The 19,264-nt window shown below is 39.6% G+C and overlaps 2 protein-coding genes and 1 long non-coding RNA gene across 4 annotated transcripts; 1 reads left to right on the top strand and 2 right to left on the bottom strand.

Annotated features, from left to right (window-relative positions):
* Positions 1-766: 766 nt before the first annotated feature.
* LOC144089710 (uncharacterized) lies at positions 767-6,488 on the bottom strand. The gene is made up of 4 exons (XR_013305155.1): positions 4,451-6,488; positions 2,781-3,647; positions 2,577-2,713; positions 767-1,080 (listed from the first exon to the last, which is right to left on the bottom strand). It is a non-coding gene; the product is annotated as an uncharacterized LOC144089710 (long non-coding RNA).
* On the top strand, positions 1,324-8,379 carry rps6kl1 (ribosomal protein S6 kinase-like 1). 2 transcript variants are annotated; one of them, XM_077620810.1, is made up of 12 exons: positions 1,324-1,438; positions 2,440-2,553; positions 2,625-2,798; positions 3,550-3,674; positions 3,876-3,968; positions 4,096-4,143; positions 4,536-4,668; positions 4,877-6,190; positions 6,265-6,354; positions 6,427-6,509; positions 7,034-7,129; positions 7,715-8,378. In XM_077620810.1, the coding sequence occupies exons 3-12, from the start codon at positions 2,663-2,665 to the stop codon at positions 7,823-7,825; spliced, it is 2,229 nt and encodes a 742-aa protein (XP_077476936.1). In that variant the 5' UTR covers positions 1,324-1,438; positions 2,440-2,553; positions 2,625-2,662; the 3' UTR covers positions 7,826-8,378. The 2 variants fall into 2 exon arrangements, with proteins under 2 accessions (XP_077476936.1, XP_077476937.1); XM_077620811.1 differs by lacking the exon at positions 2,440-2,553 and having other exon boundaries at positions 1,378-1,438; positions 7,715-8,379.
* Positions 8,380-8,737: 358 nt separating this feature from the next.
* dlst (dihydrolipoamide S-succinyltransferase) lies at positions 8,738-19,229 on the bottom strand. Its single transcript, XM_077620812.1, has 15 exons — positions 19,066-19,229; positions 17,675-17,708; positions 17,553-17,592; positions 17,200-17,261; positions 16,217-16,291; positions 16,067-16,122; positions 15,474-15,582; positions 14,942-15,115; positions 14,781-14,854; positions 14,586-14,683; positions 12,801-12,931; positions 12,435-12,508; positions 12,272-12,355; positions 11,643-11,810; positions 8,738-9,352 (listed from the first exon to the last, which is right to left on the bottom strand). The coding sequence occupies exons 1-15, from the start codon at positions 19,126-19,128 to the stop codon at positions 9,218-9,220; spliced, it is 1,377 nt and encodes a 458-aa protein (XP_077476938.1). The 5' UTR covers positions 19,129-19,229; the 3' UTR covers positions 8,738-9,217.
* Between the last annotated feature and the right edge of the window lie 35 nt (positions 19,230-19,264).

Here is a 19,264-nt window from a genome sequence, read left to right on the forward strand (position 1 = left end):
CTGGACTTTGAGCTCCTCAGGGTTGAGTTAAGAGAGTTTAAATCTTTGGTGTCTCAGATCAAGGACACCTTCAATTCATCCTCTCCCATGTTTGACATTGTATACTGAGGTAAAACTTTTGTTCCTTTTTTGTATCCTGCTGGACATAACCAATGCTAAAATGATTAGAACACAGTTAAATCGTTTTAAATCCTTGGCAATTTAACTGAACATTTATAAATTTGGGGTGGGATAAAGCAGGCCCAAAACTCTTGCGAATCCATCTCTATATGCATGTGCATGTACTGTATGTGTTTTTCAGTGGTGGTCCGTGAGAGAATTCATCCATCACTTTCAATATATGAGTGTAGAAGCGTGACTTGTATTTAATTATTTCAGAATGCTTTTCTTATTTCTAGAGCAGTATCTTGGCAACCCAGGTTCAGTTGTTTGTAGTTTGTTGTTATATTAGATTTAATTTTGTGTGTTGCCAAGTAAACAGTCTGTCCTGGTCCGAAATCTGATTGATTCTACATATGCACCATAATAATGTTTTTATATTTTTGGTAAACAACTACATTTGGAATTCATTACTCTTAAAATAAATAAATCAAATCACAAAAATTTAGTCTAATTACTGTAGTATGTCACATTTTTAGGAAGAAAAGTTTTTACGTTTAATTAACTTTAATTTTAAATGATCAGAAACAAAGAACAAACATTCGTTGAAGTAACAATAGTAAAATTAAGAACAGGCTAAATGGGCATCTGGTAACATACCAGTTTCTTCCAGATCACTATAGCCTACATATCAAGACAATAGGCTGTCGGTGGTCAGAGAGAGAGAGACAAAATAAAACCACTAGCAAAGAATCCATGCAAGTAATCAATACTACGCTTTTACCCCCTTACACTAAACATTTCCCATCTTTCTTTTGGGAAAAGCCTGCTGCACTCATCTTTCTTCCCCCCTTTCCCTCTTCGGCGAGAGTCATACAAAGTTACCACTGCTCCTCTGTAATCCTGCCCTTCCCTGGGGGGCTGGGAGAAGGGGGTAGCAGCCCAGTTCCATCTGGTACCAAGCACCCATCATTATGGAGTCTGAATATAAATCCTTTTTTTAATAATGAATGCTTCACATGAAGGTGATATATCATTTGAGTTGCTATACTCTGGATTATATTACTGTTGAACTACAAAACAATTCATGTGTAGAGGTAAAAGGCAGAACTGACAAGGCTCTAGCACAAGAAAACAACACTGTCACTTTAAATCAGACAGCATCTGGCAGGATGAGAGTGGGGGAAGGAAGTCCAGGGTGAAATGGTACCCAAATGTGACATCACGCTCAGCCTATCAGAGGCCAGGCCTGTGATTTCTCCTCCTCTGCTGCTCCTCAGAAGAGTGTGTTATGCACTTGCGGATGCTGATGCTGTTAAGGCCACCCTTACCACGTAAGGTAAACTGTTTTTATGTAATCGTGCGTTTTTATTGTAGTAATGTGTTTATATTTTTATTGTCTCAGAGCAATGTTAAACACTGGGTTTATACATGCAGAGGAAATGATGGCTGAGGGGCCGGTAGATGTTAATGTCACCCAATGCTACAAGGATACAATGCTTAAGCTTGTCAGAATTAGTAGCAAATACTATTTGCCCATACTAGTTAAGGGCCATGATACAACTGATTAAAAATTTGGATATGTTTGATGATATAGGAAACCTTTTGACTTCCTCATAGTTTAATATTTGGACAAGTGAAACATTTGGAATATTTACCATATTTTCCGCACTATAAGTTCCCTCTGTGTATAAGGGGAACCTTCAACAGATGGGTTGTTTTAAACCCATTTCCATATATAGGACACATCACATTGTAAGGCACATTAGAAGTAGTAGTAATAGTAGTAGTAGTAGTTAGCAGTAGTAGTAGTGTTGCAGAAATACTGGCATGGAGGTTGCGTTATGCATCCAAAAGATGGAGCTGCATAAACGGAATGTATACCATGAATAACCAATTTTGGTCATTTAGGCAGCCCAGTAGTCAACTGGTTCGCATGTCAGCCTCACAGTTCTGGGTTTGATCCCAGGTGGGTTCTCACTGTGTGGGGTTTGCATGTTCTTGGGGCTTATGGGGTTTTTCTCCAGGTCCTCCGGTTTCCACCCACATCGATTTGCTGGCCACCGAGTCAGAGTGTCCCCTACCTGGTGCCCCTAGTTGGCTGGGATGGGCTCCAGCACCCCACACGACCCTTGTAAGAATAAGCAGTTCAGAAGATATCGGATTAGTGTAAGGCAAACTGTTGGCTTTTGAGAAACTTTAGTGTTTGGGGTGTGCCTTATAGTGCAGAACATAGGGTACTTGCATCAGTCAGCAATAATTGGAGGGCTGTGCTTTTTCCATTTCCTTTCCTCTGCATACAAATGAAAGTTAACATTTTCTACATTTCCACATTTCCAGACCATCATGCTCTGTCCCAGAGGCCTCATTGTGGAGGTCATTAGAAAAAGAACGCTGGGCTCAGTGATACCAAACAAATATGCATCCAGCTTTTCATGAGAGCAGGAAGCCAAAGTAAAAAAAAGACTTTCACTTACTTTTTCATGTTTGCAAAACTCGATAATGACTTGTCACACTGTTCTCAGGCCCAGCTGGATCTTGACTGGTCACAAAAACGTCAAGGATGGCGAAGCGTGATTACTTGGTGGAGGCAGCAAAGCAGATTCGCATGGCTCTAGACAGTGAGGTCAATGAGGATTATGAGGCATCTTTCAGTTATTATAAGAATGGTGTGGACTTACTGTTGAATGGCGTTCAATGTAAGTGGTTTCTTGTGTTTGGTCCTTTTTACCAAGGAATATTCAAGAATATTATTCCATATCAAACCAATCACTTAAGTAATCAAATAGGTCCCACTTTAAACAAAATACTGACATCAAGGACACCATTAGAACACAGTTCCAAACCAACAACTGTGGGTGCACCAACATAACTTTAACAACTAACACTTGTTCACAAAAACAACAAAACCTTAAATACAAACACTGGAGAAAGTGAGACTAACAACTAAGACAAATGAACAAAACCTTAAACCAAAAACAGGCAACAGAAACAGGAATGAACACCAGACAATCCAAAAAGAACTCACAAATACACATGATTCAAACAGGCACACATGGGTTGACGAGACAATTAGAAACACATTAGTGACCCTGACAGGAAGTGAGGAGTGAAGTCAACTCAATGGCCAATCACAAGGACAGGCCACACAGGGGAAAAATCCCAAACACCAAAACCCCAACAAAACCTGACAGAAACCACACCTAACAACTATCTGGTCTAGTTGAACCAATTCCTTAGTGTATTTAGATCCTGTTTCTATATTGCATAACTGATTATTAATATACTTCTATTCCAGACCAGAATAAAAACAGGAAGTTACATATCTAAAGTTCCACTTGCAAAGTTCCACATTGCCATTTCAGTCAGTCCTTGCTGTTTTGTTCCAAATGTAGCTACAAACAGCAAGTGGTCTTGATACATTTAAGTCTAAGAAAATTTGTCTTCAAGTGGACCCAAACAAGGAGCGTCGGGAGGCAGTGAAGAGGAAGACAACCCAGTATTTGAAGAGAGCTGAGGAAATCTTTATAACACACCTACAGGACAACCTCGGGAAAGGAAATTCTCATTTAGGGGTATGAACTTTCCATAATGATGATTGATGTGATAACACTATTCTGTTACCCTTTAGTCATTGATTTTTTATGTGATAATTTGCTCATGAATAATAACTAAATATGGTAGCTTTGCCTACGAGTCTTCTTTTCCTAACATGTGACTACTAATGGCAATGTTGATGCTTCATTGTTATTAATATTCCTGCTTTATTTCACCAGGGCTACAGCAGCCTGAGATTCCGCCCGGTAAGACACTTGAGTTCTCCTGTGGAGGATTTGGAGATGTGTAAGGTAGTGGGCGTCAATGATAAGGTAAATGGTGTAAAATATATTACATAAAAAAGGTCGATCTCATGATCAAAAGGAATTTCCCCTTTTGAAATCCCAGTAGTGTTGAATATAAACTGTTAATACGTTGTTTTGTTTTTGTTTTGCTCAGGTCTTAATTGTCCAAAGCATGGTCAATAAAGAGACATTTGTTGTAAAGGTGCGTAATAATTAATTCATGATGAACTCATGCACATGTCTGTCCAATTTAAATATTATTTTGATCATCTATTAAGCGTTCAACATTTTTCCTGAATGTTTTTTAGTCCTATTAAAGTTTTTATATATAATGTAATATATATATATATATTTTTTTTTGAAAAACAGGATTTTTTTCAGATTTAATTAAAACTTGATTAACGTGATTATTATTGACACAGGACTTGCAAGAGCAAAATTAGGACTACATTTTTTAAAATGTTACAATAAATAACTTAATGATAACATCTGACTGGTTATTTTGTTACCTCTCACTGCTACTTTCTAATGACGACCACAGCAAATCATGTTATTCCTTCCAGGGATGCTTATGTCTTGCATTTTCTTTTGAAGAGTCTGATGAAATCCAGCTGGGAAAGTCGAGAGCAGCCGACCATCATCCCTCAAGGAGTGCCGTACATGGTGAAGCTGCTGAGGTATTACGTCAGCGAGGACACAGTGTACCTCCATCTTGAACATGTCAAAGGTAAGAAAAAGACATTAATTGCATTTGAAAAATGGAATGATTTGATGTTTCTCATACTCTCGGCCGAGCCCACCCTTAAATAGCCAAAACCAGCATGTAAATGACACCACAAAAAGGTTGACCATTTATCAACGAAGCACTCCATTTATCTAAAAAAAAATAACACAATAGAGTCCTGCTTCAAGTCACGTATGTCTTTTATCCTAAGGTGGGAGGCTTTTCTCAAAACTCCACAAACTGCGGAAAGAGCGAGCAAAGGAGCACCCAGAATGCATCACATCTGGGCACCACAAGATCAAGATGAAGAGCAGTTACACCTCGCCCACAATCTGGACAGACTACCAGCACAGCGTCAGCAAAGAAAGCAGTTCTCAGAAACTGAGCGACGAGAGCCCAGATGTGGATGATCCGAGGTCTTGGGATGAGACTCGGCTCCGTCTGGACAGCTGCACGACCTACTCCTATATCGAGGAGACGGGTTGCCTTCAGAATTCCCGTTCGGACGCGTCGTTCCAGAGCGACCACGAGCGTCTCACCCTACTTTCTAGATCCACAAACACACAGGTGAACGCTCGCATCCATCTGCCAGCTCCTACTTTGTGCCTGCACACATCTCAAACTCAAGACAAGCCCACTCTTCCGCTGTCTTGCACTCGCGTCAGTCGAGCGCTAGACGTCATGTCAGAACTCAATGAAAACAAAGATGGAACTGGACTAGTAGAGTGCAGTTCTGAATTTGAAGTCGCTTGGAAGGCAGCCGATCCGTCACATAGAGGTCACAAAATAAACCCTTACACAGTCCCTGATACTGACATGAAGTTAACCAGTCATTCACAGAGCACGTGTGTAACAATGAAACCTCCAAAAACTGTAAGTCAGTCATCTCCAGCTATTTTGCATCTTCCACTTCAATGCCAAACACAAATTCACGGAAGGGCATCATGGGATGCCCCAAGCTTTCCCCAGCGATCTATTTTAAATGCAGCTGGCGAGACTTCAATCTCGGACGTGAAGCAAACCAGCAGCTTCCCCCCAGAGGATCATAACGCAGTGGTGGTCCTCAGGAGTACAGACCAAGCTGTGTTCTCGGGTCACTTGGAAGCACGGGCCACCTCGGGGAGGAACTGGCCTGCAAGGGAAACAAGTTCGGTTAATGTAAGAGAGGGTGTTGAAGAAGCCTGTGAGTTGTTAAGTCCAGGAAAAGTGTCCCCAATAATGGAGGGATCCTTTTCTAGCTGGTACTCCCCCCGCCTACTTGGTATCCAAAAGAGGACTGAGGACTCACCAGAGAGGACGGGAGTCCAAGGAGATGACCAGATCATCGAGGTGGATGGATGGTGCCACATACCTCGCATACCGCTCAAATCCTCAGAAAGGTCTAACCACCAGACTTGCTGGGGGCTCCCCGAATCTGAAGTGCGTGTATGGGGTGCTCAGATCTTGCTGGCCCTGGAGAGTCTTCATCAACAGGGCATCGTATGTCGAGATCTCAATCCTAGAAATGTTCTGCTAACCAGCAACGGTGAGTGTCGTGAAGAGGAATGTGTGTGGGAAGTACTATTTTGTTAAAAATCATATTTGGCTTTGTCTCTACAGGAAAGGTGAGCTTGACGTTTTTTGGGCAATGGAGTGAGGTTCAGTCAGAAATCGACTATGATGCTATGGATGAGATGTACTGTGCACCAGGTAGCTTCAAAATGTTATTCTTGACATTTAAGTGTGTTTGTCAGAAGTTGTAAGCATTGCTTTTGTCAACAGAAATTGGGGGAGTGTTCAGAGCGACAGAGGCATGTGATTGGTGGAGTTTGGGAGCCTTATTGTTTGAACTTCTCACAGGAATGGTAAGTGATGTACACACGCATTGAGTACATTATGCAGAAAAATATATATAATTACTTTCATAGCTATATTAACGGTGTGTTGGTGTCATTGAACATTTTAAATGAGCCCAAAGTTGAAAGGCAGAAATCTTTCACTGGATGAAAACTTCAAAAAAAGTACAAATCTTCACTAAACAATTCATTAACATTAACAATTTCTTGATTCAATATTTATGAATATAGTAGTGCGTTGCAATACAAAGTATTGCAATGTAATGTCTTTGGTTATTTTTATAATGTTTGAACAAAGAATTCAACCTAGTCAATCAAAAGGTCCATTATCATGAAAAATATTGGAAAGTGATAAATAAAAGAAAATCAAATCAATTTTGTTAAAAAGATCTCAGAATATCAGAAAATTGCTAATTTGTTTATATTTTGAAAATTAGGTCTTACATGAAATAGTCATCAACATTATTTTAATTATTATATTTGAAAATGATTGTATTATTTTTCTCATGCATACTTACTCCTTTCCCTTCAAGCAACTATGGCAGCTCCACCCAACAGGAATCAACTCCCACACCCAGCTGCTCATCCCCGACCACCTAAGCACTGCAGCTGCATCCCTTCTCACCGAAGTATGAAATGCACACACTTTACGCTACCATTACCGTATTTTCCGCACTATAGGGCGAAACTAAAAGACTTCCATTTTCTCAAAAGCGGACAGTGCGCTTTATAATCTGATACGCCTTATTCATGGATCAATATTGGTTAATCATTGAATGACATTCCTTTTAGCACAGCTCCCTCGAGTTGATGTATAACACAATTCCTAACCACTGCTACTATAGCTCTATCTACTGGATGTATAACACAATTCCTAACCACTGCTACTATAGCTCTATCTACTGGATGTATAACACAATTCCTAACCACTGCTACTATTACTACTACTATAGCTCCATCTACTGGATGTATAACACAATCCTCTTATGCTACCACCACCACTACTACTTTTAACACTGCGTCTTATGTATAAAACAAATTTTAAGATATTGAAAGTTAACCTTATGGTGTGGAAAATACAGTACAAGAAGCTGCCAGTAAAAGAGGTCTTTTTTTGTTCCAAACGATGAAGAACATTTACCAACTACTTAAGTAGAATTGACAACTATGCAAATTGCAAAATTGGATCAGGCCATGCCTCTTTCTGCTTCTAGTTACTCCAGTTTGACGCGGGCTATCGTCTGGGTTGCGGTGGTGGAGGTGTGAGTGACATCAAGTGTCATCCCTTCTTCAGCGGGGTCTCCTGGAAGGCTCTGAGCTGCTAGCCGGGCCCTGATTCTACTTTACTGCGGCCTCAGGCAGTCATGCAGAGAGGATCCTAAATGTTTCCAAACTAATTTTTAGTTTCCACAAGACAACTGACCATGGCCATGAAGTCCAGTTAACAGCATAGTGTATTTCGTTAATCACTATACATCTTCAGATTATGAGACTTTTGTCATTGATTACAAGTACTATTCTTAATACAGATGACATACGACCATTATCATCATGCATGAAAATGGTTAACATTTTCACCATCTTTTTGGTCACCTATATCTTCATACTGCATGTTTGGTAAAAATAGAAAATGAGACAATGTATTTTACACTCCAAACATTTTTGCTAATGTCATGCCATGCAACAACCCTAGAACATTCTCAGTGCAGGCAAAAAAATGCAACATTTTACTAAAAGCAATAGACTGTGTCAATCAGACATCTCACACTATACACGGAGAAAAAAGAAACACATTTTGGGAGGTCATAGTTTTGTGCTGATGCCAAAACAGGCACAAGCCAATACTAATTAAAAGTGACACTGGATGAAATTGCAAATTTCTTTCACGGTTTCATGCATTATTGGTCAAAAGTTTGTTCGATGGTTTAAGCTTGTCATCCATGTGATTTGTGATTTTGCGTTAAAAACGTGAAGCATCTCTGCCAAGGAGAGGATTTGAAATAATTATGTAACTATCTGGCAACTTGCTAATGTACAAAAAGGGCAGATTTAATTGTAAACATTAAATATTCAAATTTGATCGCTTAAGGTTACATTTAAGATAAATCAGAATAAATGCATTTCAGAGCAATATTAACAGCTTCTACCCAACGAATAAGACGCTTTTACTTTTGCCACAAATTAAACTTATACTTTCCATTGAATGTTGTCTCTGCAACGTACCAGACGTACACAAGTCCAGTAAGGTAGATTTTTATTAAAACATTTTTTAAATATTCTACGAGAACATAAAGAGAATGTTTCACATTGCTGTGATATCTCATCAATCCTCTAATTAGTTTTCAGCTTTGGACATGTTTTCCTTGGTTTGAGTGCATCCTTACTGTTGCATCACACTGCACCTTGAATCTTCATTTGCCATCCCACAGTAAGTAGAACATGTATTTAGAAAATTACATATGGGAAACATACGTGATTGAATATACTATTTGATCAAAAGATCAGAACCTGGGAAATCCTCAGATACCAAACCCGTGTATCACTGCCAACCTAATATTGCACAACCCAAGTGTTTACCCCCATAGAAAACAAAGAATGAATGAATCCATGTTTTAGAGTTAACCAGCTGTGTTTTGAGTATAATGATCTCCAATGTGCGGGTATGGCCACTGGTCGTGTGGGGCAGTTCAGTTGGTTGGTCGGGGCTGGCGGGGGTCTCACATGTCAAGCAATAGCACCCTTGGGTCCTCCACTACAGACTTGATCTTTCGGAGGAAAGTGACGGCCTCTCTTCCGTCGACGAGGCGATGATCGTACGTCAAGGCGACGTACATCATGGGGCGGATCTCCACCTGTGCCATCACGACAAAACACGTTTGAAAAATCAACAATAATTCCCAGGTTCTTGTTGTTCTCGAGTCTGACATGTTTTTTTACAAAAACATTTTTGCATAGACATTTAAAGAACACTTTTAATTCAGTGGATGTACAGGTAGGTGTTTTTCCCTGCAGGGTCATCAGTCAGGAACCACCGTTCATTGATGTTTCACTCCTTTAATCCTGGAGCATCTCCTGGTGGCGGAGCAGTGACAGAGATATCTCCCTGTCAACCCCTGCAACTGATTGCTGTTGTCTCCTGCAGCCATTATTGGGGTTAGCTGTTGTTTCCCCAGCTCCTGTCCTTCCTCCTAAGCCAGAGCCAAAAGCTGCCTTTTTCTACCTCCTCTGCCAGCTCTTTTATGGCCTTCCTCGGGCTGCCTCCAGGCATCCCTGCGTCCCTCAGGAGGCGTGTTGTTGACAGCCCGACGTAGCCTCGGCAGCTGACCTCGACTGGGTAGATTGCACTTTCAGCCAATTTCCTGGCACTCACCTGACGGCTCCAAGTATTTGGCCTTCTTGCGCCCGAAGGCGGCCTTAATCCCCTCCTCTGATGGTACTGTTAGTTCTATGAGGTGCATTGCTTTTGCCTTGGAGGACCATACCACAATGTCTGGGCGGAGTGATGTGGTGATGATCTCTGTGAGGAATCGGGCTGCCTTTTGAGGTCAACGCTCATGTCCCACTCCTGACCATGGGAAAATGGCCTTCGTGTCTCTCTTGGCCTGGTGTGTCATTTTTGACTCCTTTTCTGAGTGACAGACTATGGGACTTGGAGGGTTTGATCTTCATCCTGGCCCACAATGTCAACTCGTCCATCCTCTTCAGCAGTCGAGATGTACATGCTGCTGTCTGAAGGAGGCTGTGACATCATCCATGTAGCTCCTCAATGCGGGTAATCTCTGGCTAGATGGTAATTTGATTCCTCCAACCATTTGTCTTGCCCCTATGAGAATTACCTCAAAGTCTGCCACAAAGAGGATTGGAGATATGGCGCACCCCATTGCAATTCCCACTTCTAGCTGCTGCCACCCAGTGGTAAATTCCTGCAGGGCAAAGTTCATCTGTAGGTCACTGAAGTACTGTGCTACCAGCTTTTTGATACAGGGAGGCATGTGGGAGAACTCCAAGGCATAACTGATCAGCAGGTGTGGGACAGATCCATATGCATTGGCGAGATCGAGCCAAATGACGTGCAGGTCATTCTTCTCCCACTTGGCCTTCTGGATCTGGTCCCAGATCATGGCAGAATGCTCTACGCACCCTGGAAAGCCAGGGATTCCTGCTTTTTGGCAGTTGGTATCGATGTAGCCATTGTCTAGAAGGTAGGAAGACATCCTTCTCGCTAACACCGTGAAGATGTTCCCCTCTACATTCAGCAGGGCGATGCTTCTGATTTGGCCTATTTCTTTGGAATTCGCTTCCTTCGGGATGAAGACCGATACAGCCCTTTGCCACTCCGATGGAATGAGCTGCGTCTTCCAGGCAGTTCTCATTAGGTACTAGAGTAGCTCCAATACCTGGGGGCAGTTTTTATATAACTTGTAGGGGGCTCCATTAGGGCCCGGTGCTGATGAGCACCTTGCCTTCTTCACTGCTTGCCTAACTTCGCTGAGCTTGGGGGGCATGATGTTAAACTCAGCCGACAGTGGTGAGGCCCGGGGTATGTACCCTGGTATTCCTAGTGAAACGTCTTTTAGTTTAATTTCATAATCGTGGACTAAGGCCCCACCCTGTGGAGTTCTACGGAACTGCAAAACTTGCAGAGTCTAGTTCGTCCATACATCCATCCGCCTGGCTAAAAGCCTAGTGTAGCACTTCACTCAATACATACAGTTACTTGCACCAATTGGTAGGACAAAATATCGGAAATGTTATAAAAAATAAATATATATATATATTATTTAAATAAACTTTTCATTACACAACAAACATGCTGTCCCAAAACTATAGGGGGGTTAATAAATAGGTGTATTAATAAATAGGCTAATTTTTTACACCAAGACTTATATAATATTTTTTTTTACTACTTTTTAAACAACATTGCTAGTTATTTTGATCGTCAATTTGAGGTTTTTATGTTAGCTATAATCTTGTATATAAATAGTCTATCAGTAACATTTTCCTGTATATACTAAATCTATTTGAATTGCATTGTTTTGGACAACTGGAATATAAAAAAAAAGTAACCGTGGTAATTGTTTGTACTGTAATTATTCTATGACATGCATTTCGACACCTAATTTACATACGGAAAACACATACCTTTCCAGCCACTGCCACGGGCCTGTCGAATATTCCGTGCATCCCTAAAATAGCAGACTGAGGCGGGTTGATAATAGGTGTGCCGAACATGGAGCCAAACACGCCGCCATTGCTGATGGTGAAGGTTCCCCCGTCCATGTCTTCTACGGCCAGCTCATTGTTGCGGGCCTACAAGCAAATGTTAATATACAATTTTGTTACAATTTAAATGAGCATTGCATCTTTATCACAAATTGAACCGTTAAAAATAGATATGTAATTACTACTTTAGCAAATAAATTACAATATTGAATATCCAGAAAAAAGCCATGTAATGAATGTTTCACTATTTCTATTAGGCACATGAGTATTACCATTATATTGATATAATTATCAAGGGTGGGATGTCAGTGTTAATAATTAATTACAGAAGATTTTATGAGTTGGAAAATTATAACCCATTTAATCGCATGTCACTTTTTGAGACAAATATTTTTTACACAATTAATCAGAAATTCTCAAATCAGAATTTTAAGGGAATGCCGGCCCTATTGCTATTATTTGAAACCTAAAACTGAACTACAAAAGACAATGCACTAGTTCACTGTGCTGCTATCCACGACATTTATTAAATATAAGAAAGTGCAAACCTTTTCACCCAACATATTGATGGTCTTCTCAATGTCGGCAAAATTCATTCCCTCAACGTTCCTTATAACTGGAACAACCAGACCCTGAGGGAGAAATAACAAGGAAGATTTTTAAAGACAGACAAGTCTTCTGAGTGTGACACAAACAAATGATTTAGCTTACCTTTGGCGTGGCCACAGCCACACTAATGTCTACATAGTCTCTGTACACAATCTCCTTGGTTGTATCATCAATGACTGGTAAATGGAAAAAGCAGCACATAAGAAGCAAAGATGGCCAGTGCAAAGAATACAACTTGAAATGTTTCTATAGAGTAAAATACTATTAGCTTCAAAATAACCCCTTGCCCCCTTTGAGCTTTCAATGTTCACTAGTAGGTCCTGCATGGGAAAAAGTAGAGTAAAAACATTTGATGGAAATAAATCAGTGGCTTTGAGGGTTGACAACTTGAGAACATATTGTAGCAGGCACCAAGTCAAATAAAACCAGCGTTTGATGCCAAGCAGTTTTGTGTGGTTAAGTCTATACCAGCATTGACAGTGGGTTGATCAGTCAGGGCGTAGGCGGACGCCTTCACAAACGCTGACATGAAACCCAACTTGATGTTGTGTTTCTTCAGGAAGGCGTCTTTGTAGGTCTTTCGCATTTCAGAAATGTTGCTATGGAGGGAATGCAGGGAAATGTTGCAAATGAAAAAAATCCTGTCATAATACAAATATAAACACTTTACTATTGACATTCAAGTATGGAAAGTAGTTTCAAAATATATCTACATTTTTAGGGACATGGAGGATCCAAGTATAGTTGACATTAAATGCATATCAATAAAATGGAATATGTGGTAAAAAAAATATTTCCTTTCAAAAAGTGGGACTCGACTAAAATAACATGACATATTTTCACCCTTTTTTCCCAAATGACATTAAACCTAAAGAATACCTAAACTTCATTAAAAAATTGTTACATCCATTTTGTTGTTATTAGTAAATGCTAGGGGACCACAATAAATTATTTAAGCAAAAGGAACATTTGTGGGTGTGTGCGTGTACCTTCTAAGAGGAACACACCAATCCTGTGACTTGCCACTTCAAATTGAACCCAATGAAGACATCATATTTTCCTTTAATGAACGTGTGTGTCTACTTTATTCAATTTCTTCCTTCTCAGTCTTGATATTTTTTTCAGATCTAGGCGCGGATACGTCTCTGCAAGATCAGAACTTTTTCCTTGTACCCATGAATAATATGCTGACAGTCCAATTATATTTTTAAATACGGTAGATTTTCAGAACTCGATCCCTCTCTGTTTGATAACAGATGATTGCACTTCACGCATACATAGACCTGAGGATGCTCATCATTTTGCCTTTCCTCATTTTTCACTTTTATCTTTTATTTTTAATTGTTTGTTTTCCTGGTGGTAAAGTTCTAGGGTTTCTCGCCTAACGTAATTAACCCCTCCCAAGACAGATTCGCTGAGAAAGGAGAGAAGAAGCGATAAAAATCTTCACTTTCTAGAGTGTGTAAATCTTATTGGGCTGTCATAAAAGCCCATATCGGTGGAGGCTGCCTTTCCACTCTGGGGGGGGGCAATCCCCGCGGGCCCCCATAGATGCTGCTGGCGTGGGCTCTGACCGCCTCCTTCGGCTTCAGATGAGCCCGAGCCTGGGAAGTCTTACTCCAGACTGTCAATGCCAATTCAATTAGGATACATGCAAAAGCTTCAAAAGCCGAAAGCTGACACCGCACATTTACGGAGGAAAGAAATCCTCAAAGTGTCCTCTTGAGCACAGGGGGCAAAGGCAGACAATAACATTTCCTTTTAAATTAATAAACCCTGTTTTAACTTTTCTTATCTTTCTTTTAGATGGAATTATGACCAAATATTTACATTCTGGTGTTTCAGAGGCGGATCCGGTTTCAAAAAGCTTTTTCTATTGGGCAGATTCCAATCTATAACCATTTGTGTTAGTATCATTTGCACTTACAAACACAGAGTAGTGCCCGCAATAGGAACGTGAATAAGCAAATACTTACATACCGGCTGGTAGAATATGGGCAGGCAAAATATTTAGTTCAATGGCAAAATTTATATATCATATATTTATTGGCCAAGTCTGTTAAAATCCCATAAATGATTTGTTTCCAATGGTTTGAACCATTCTAGAATTGGAACAAGCCACTAACAAGTATATTTATGAAATAACACATAAATACACACTGCAAACATCAATTAGCTCTGCAAGGTGCTCTAGTACTGTAAAATGAAAACAGCAGTGATGAATCGTCATCATCGAATAAAATGTTAACTTACCTCATATCAATTTCATTAAAGGTGGTCAACATTGCACAAGTGTCTTGGGCTTCCTTCAGTCTTTGGGCAATTCTCAGTCTCATGCGATTCATCTTAACCTGAATCCAGAGACAAAATTACAACTCTTAGCAGTCCTAGTTCTGCTTTACACAATCATTTGCTCCTTATTCCTCCCCTAAATGTTTAGCTATTTACCCTGCTCTCTGTGCGGGCCGACTTCACTCCTCCATCCACAGGGGCTACTGGTGAGGTGGGTTTGATAGCTGAAACTGCAAAAAAAATGTTTAGCATCGGAGAATATTCGGAGTGTGATTCAAATGCATTCTAAAGGGTTCTCAAAAAACTCAAGCCGCTACCTGGTTTGGCGTCCATAGCGTGTGCTGGCACAGGTGGTACAGGGGGCATCGTGGTGGGAATGGGGCCAACAGCTGATGGGGGAGGAGGTGCAGGTGTGGGAGCAGCTGGTGGTGAAGGGTCTGCTGCGGGAGGAGCCTCAGCTTTTGGGGCTTCTGCAGCTTGTGGAGCTCCAGCTAAAAGGACAAAAGCAAGACAAGAAAATTATTCCATTTAGTGAGTGGGACTAATTTACTTTTAACTATTATTTGTAATGAGCAACAGTTGCAAGGTTAAAAATGAACGTTTTTCAATTACATCACAAACCAATTAGTTAATGGTTTATGCCAATAACAAAGCACAAATTGCACAGCACACCACAGAAATTGAGCAAACAGAGAGATGTCATATTTTCAAAACAAGTTGGTTCTGCATAACAGAATGCAGTTGACGCAATGACATTTATGTCCAAGCAAGGGAGCAAAGAAAAGCTTCAAAATCTTTTTCTTTTTTGAACATTCCAATTTCACATAAAGTGGGAATCACTCTACGTACGGCCTTTACGGAGTTTGAATAGAGGCGTTCCTCCCTCAACTTTTCCTCCATCAGGAACCAAAAGCTCCAAGATCACCCCGGAAGAGGGGGAAGGAACTTGCACAGATGTCTAAAGAAAGAAAAGCAGAAAAAGGGGATCTTTGTTATGAATCTTTAATTAATGTCTTTGTGTACATGATCATATTGTCACAGTGAAAAACTTGATATTCGCAGTTTAGGGTCAGATTATTGTCTCCACTATTTTAAAAATATCATATAAAATAAAAAAAAGACCGTAATTTCTTAAGCAGATTTATTTCCAATTCCTTGCATTGTTTTTTTTAATGTATTTTCTTATACTTTTTCTGTGTGTTTTATTTCACTTATTAGAACTTCATATTATTGTATGATAATGCTCTTTTGACTACATGAGAAGCATTGTTTCCCAAAGTGAGACCAATCCGATGCTAATATTTACTTAATTTGTGTACAAAAGAGTTATATTACTCAGCATTAACACGATTATTATGAAGATTATGTCTGAAGGTAAGGCAAACTGTCATCAAGATAACCACATTTTTCTTGATTGAAATATTTTTGTGACATCTACTTACTTTATCAGTCTCTATTTCACACACCACCTCATCTTCTGAAACCGTGTCTCCCACAGCTGTGGGAAGAGAAATTTGTTTGAAACTTATAACCGTGACTCCACAGGTCCTACATTAGCAAGTAGCTGATGAGCAAAAGATAAAATGAGTTACCTTTTTCCCACCTGACATCCCCTTCTGTAACAGACTCCGCAAAGGCAGGGGTCTTAATGGTGAGGACTTCATCTCCTAGGCAACAAAGACAAGAATAAAAACACAGCTCTAAATCTAGTTCTCATTGTATGCCTCCCTGTATGCATACGTAATATGCAGGTCCATCTCAATAAATATAAGTGTTAAGTCCTTAGTTCAAGAGTTCAATTAAAAAGTGATAGATTTGTTGATTTAAAGTTGTTTGGCTGTTTGAAATCTACTCAAGTAATTAAAATGGTTAGTTTGGACAGCTTGAGACTAATCCTTAAATTTTTTGTCACCTGTCTTCATACAGAAAGAAAAACACTCAGATGCACAACTAAGGAGAATGTTAAAGTTTTTTTTTTTTTGAACTAATAGACACTTTTTGGTCTGTGGGAGCAAGTTGCCATACCAGTAGAAAACCACCGCAAGTGCATGAAGTACATGCAAAGGTATGCCTCTGTGTTAACCACTTGCAATTTGTAAGCAATAACTTGAGAAAAAAAAGTTTTACTTCTTATTTAAAAAAAAAAAAAAAAAAAAATCTATCATGTTTTGTGATGCACCAGGCACACGCAGTAAATATTTGTGTATTTAAGTGTCAATGTACATACAGCATTTTTTGGACTATAAGTCACACCAGCCAAAGAATACACAATGAAGAAGGGAAAAGTATATATAAGTTGCATTGGAGTTCAAGTTGCATTTTGTTAAGGCAATTTCTGTATTTTATCAGAACCCAATAACAAAGATACGTTATTCTAACAATAGTAAAATGGAGAACACCAGGCTAAATGGGCATCTGTTTAAATGAAAAAACACGTTTTTCAGATAACTATAACCTAAAAATCAACATAAGAGACTGTCATTCGTCAGCGGAAAAAAACGCAAGCACAGCCAAACTATTAAAAGTGTAACTTATAGTCCGTAAAATACAGCACATGGGATAAATAAAAACATACTGTAGGCAACAGAGGTCCTGAAGTATTGGATTTGGAAGACGCTGGAACGTGGATCAGATTTGCTTTAGAAAAGAAAATATTAAAACAGGTATTAAATAAGTAATATATTCTACTGTTAATGAAAGCAGAAACTTGCATACGGCCAATGCCTCAAAATTAATTTGTAAAATCTGTTTAAGGATCAATATATTGCTAACAAGGCTAAAAACTATAGGATATCCAACTCTAACAATAGTTAACAACACAAACAACAATCCTGTAACAGAAGATAGAAACATTTGCACAAATGTTATTGCTACACTCCTTTTTGCTTTATTTTAGCTTTTCTGTGAGATTTTTGTGTGAGCTCTTACACAGTGTTCTTGACAGGAAAAGGATAGATGGTTGATAGAACTGTGGAGAAAAGGTTTAAAAAGATGTCAATAACTTTAAAGTAACAATACCCACAAAGCACAGTATTGGAGGTTATACATACCTGCAGCGCCTCTGCGAGTCAACACATTATTTCCCTATGAAAAGATAAGTCATGGTAAAATAAGAGCGTACAGTGAACTCTTTTTGATCATTTTTATACTAGCACCTATTTGCTGAAATCCACAACTAATCGATCCGCATATGCTCGTGTTTGCTCTGTCATAGAACTCATAATAAGTGCCCAACTAAAGATAGCAATTTGTGATAAGGAGTGAATTTCTCAATTTTCAAGCTATGTACTTAATTTACAAACTTGACTATTTACATTGCATAACTTTAATCACAAGTGTTTCTAATGGGAATCAAGTGATTAGAGTCAAGTAGATACACAATACTCATGATGCTGTGTTCTGAAATCTAATCGGTATAACATGACATTTTTTTTCTTCAGAGCAAAACGGTGTAAGATGAGGTTGAAAAAAATAAAGTTTTAAACTTGTGAATTGTGAAACAACCATTTTAGGAGAGGGCATAGTTTTGGCCTCATCCCATACATCTCCTGCTTAGAAAGACATACTCAAGGATTTTAAAATGACCCAAATTTAACTCTTACAGGGTCATTAACAAAAACATAAATTTTAACCAGGCAGTGTATGATTATTGCCAACCCTCCTTGTCCAAATAGATTGGCTGTCTATTGCCATCAATGGCAATAAAGTGTAAGTGTATGCAACGCAACATGCACCAGATTTGATTAGTGCTGTCAGTTGGGAGACAACCTACAAGGCAATAGGAGTAAACTGCAGGAATAGCACCCAGGGTCAAAGGTGAAATTCTAGATCAGGGCCCTACTGACACAGTCTCAAAGACAACCACTGTGTACGCCATGTTTTATTCGTGTGATCATATTTTATTTATTTATATATTTTTACAATGCCTTAATATCTAATTTACTTTAATCAATAAACATTTCTCCACGTTGTTGTAACATCGATCTGTTTGTTTTAGAATACCTTCACCTTAACATTCCGACAATCAATATCCATATTAGAAAAAGGATAGGAAAATCCAGATATGTTTGTCAAGTTAAAAGGCAAGTTCAACCCCAATAACAACACACATACGGTGAGCTAGCAATAGCATTGTCACTGCTAGCTCACAAGTAATACAAAGTTTAACTTCAATGCTTCCGTGACATTTTGAGAGTGAACCCTATTTTATGGTGACACAGACATCATACATGGATGGAATTATTGTAGATTTCATCAGAGCAAGCACAATGTATTAAAAGGCAAGATGTCACACTGTCCTTGGATCACAATGTTACGGCCTGTTTCGTGGCCTGCAATGCGAATGCTAATGCTAGCGATGGGAGAGGCTACAGCAACGCCCGTCCGGGTAAATTAAATCGAGAGTATCATGCTCCTGACATTATTGTGGCTTTTATCTTACCTGGCGGAATACGGACAGGGAGCGACCGATATTCCTGGAGAGACACCGGGAGCGGGACAACATGTTGGCTGTGTGACAGCTGCCTGTCAGCGGAGGGGGAGCGGGTCAAACACTCGGAATGGAATGGAGGAAGCACCGTGGGACAAACCAAATAGGCAAAACTGAGGGGGGTGTTTGGAGAGAGGAATGGACTCTTCTA

This window comes from Stigmatopora argus, chromosome 15 (assembly GCF_051989625.1).
Source record: "Stigmatopora argus isolate UIUO_Sarg chromosome 15, RoL_Sarg_1.0, whole genome shotgun sequence".
In the NCBI taxonomy this organism is placed as follows: Eukaryota; Metazoa; Chordata; class Actinopteri; order Syngnathiformes; family Syngnathidae; genus Stigmatopora; species Stigmatopora argus.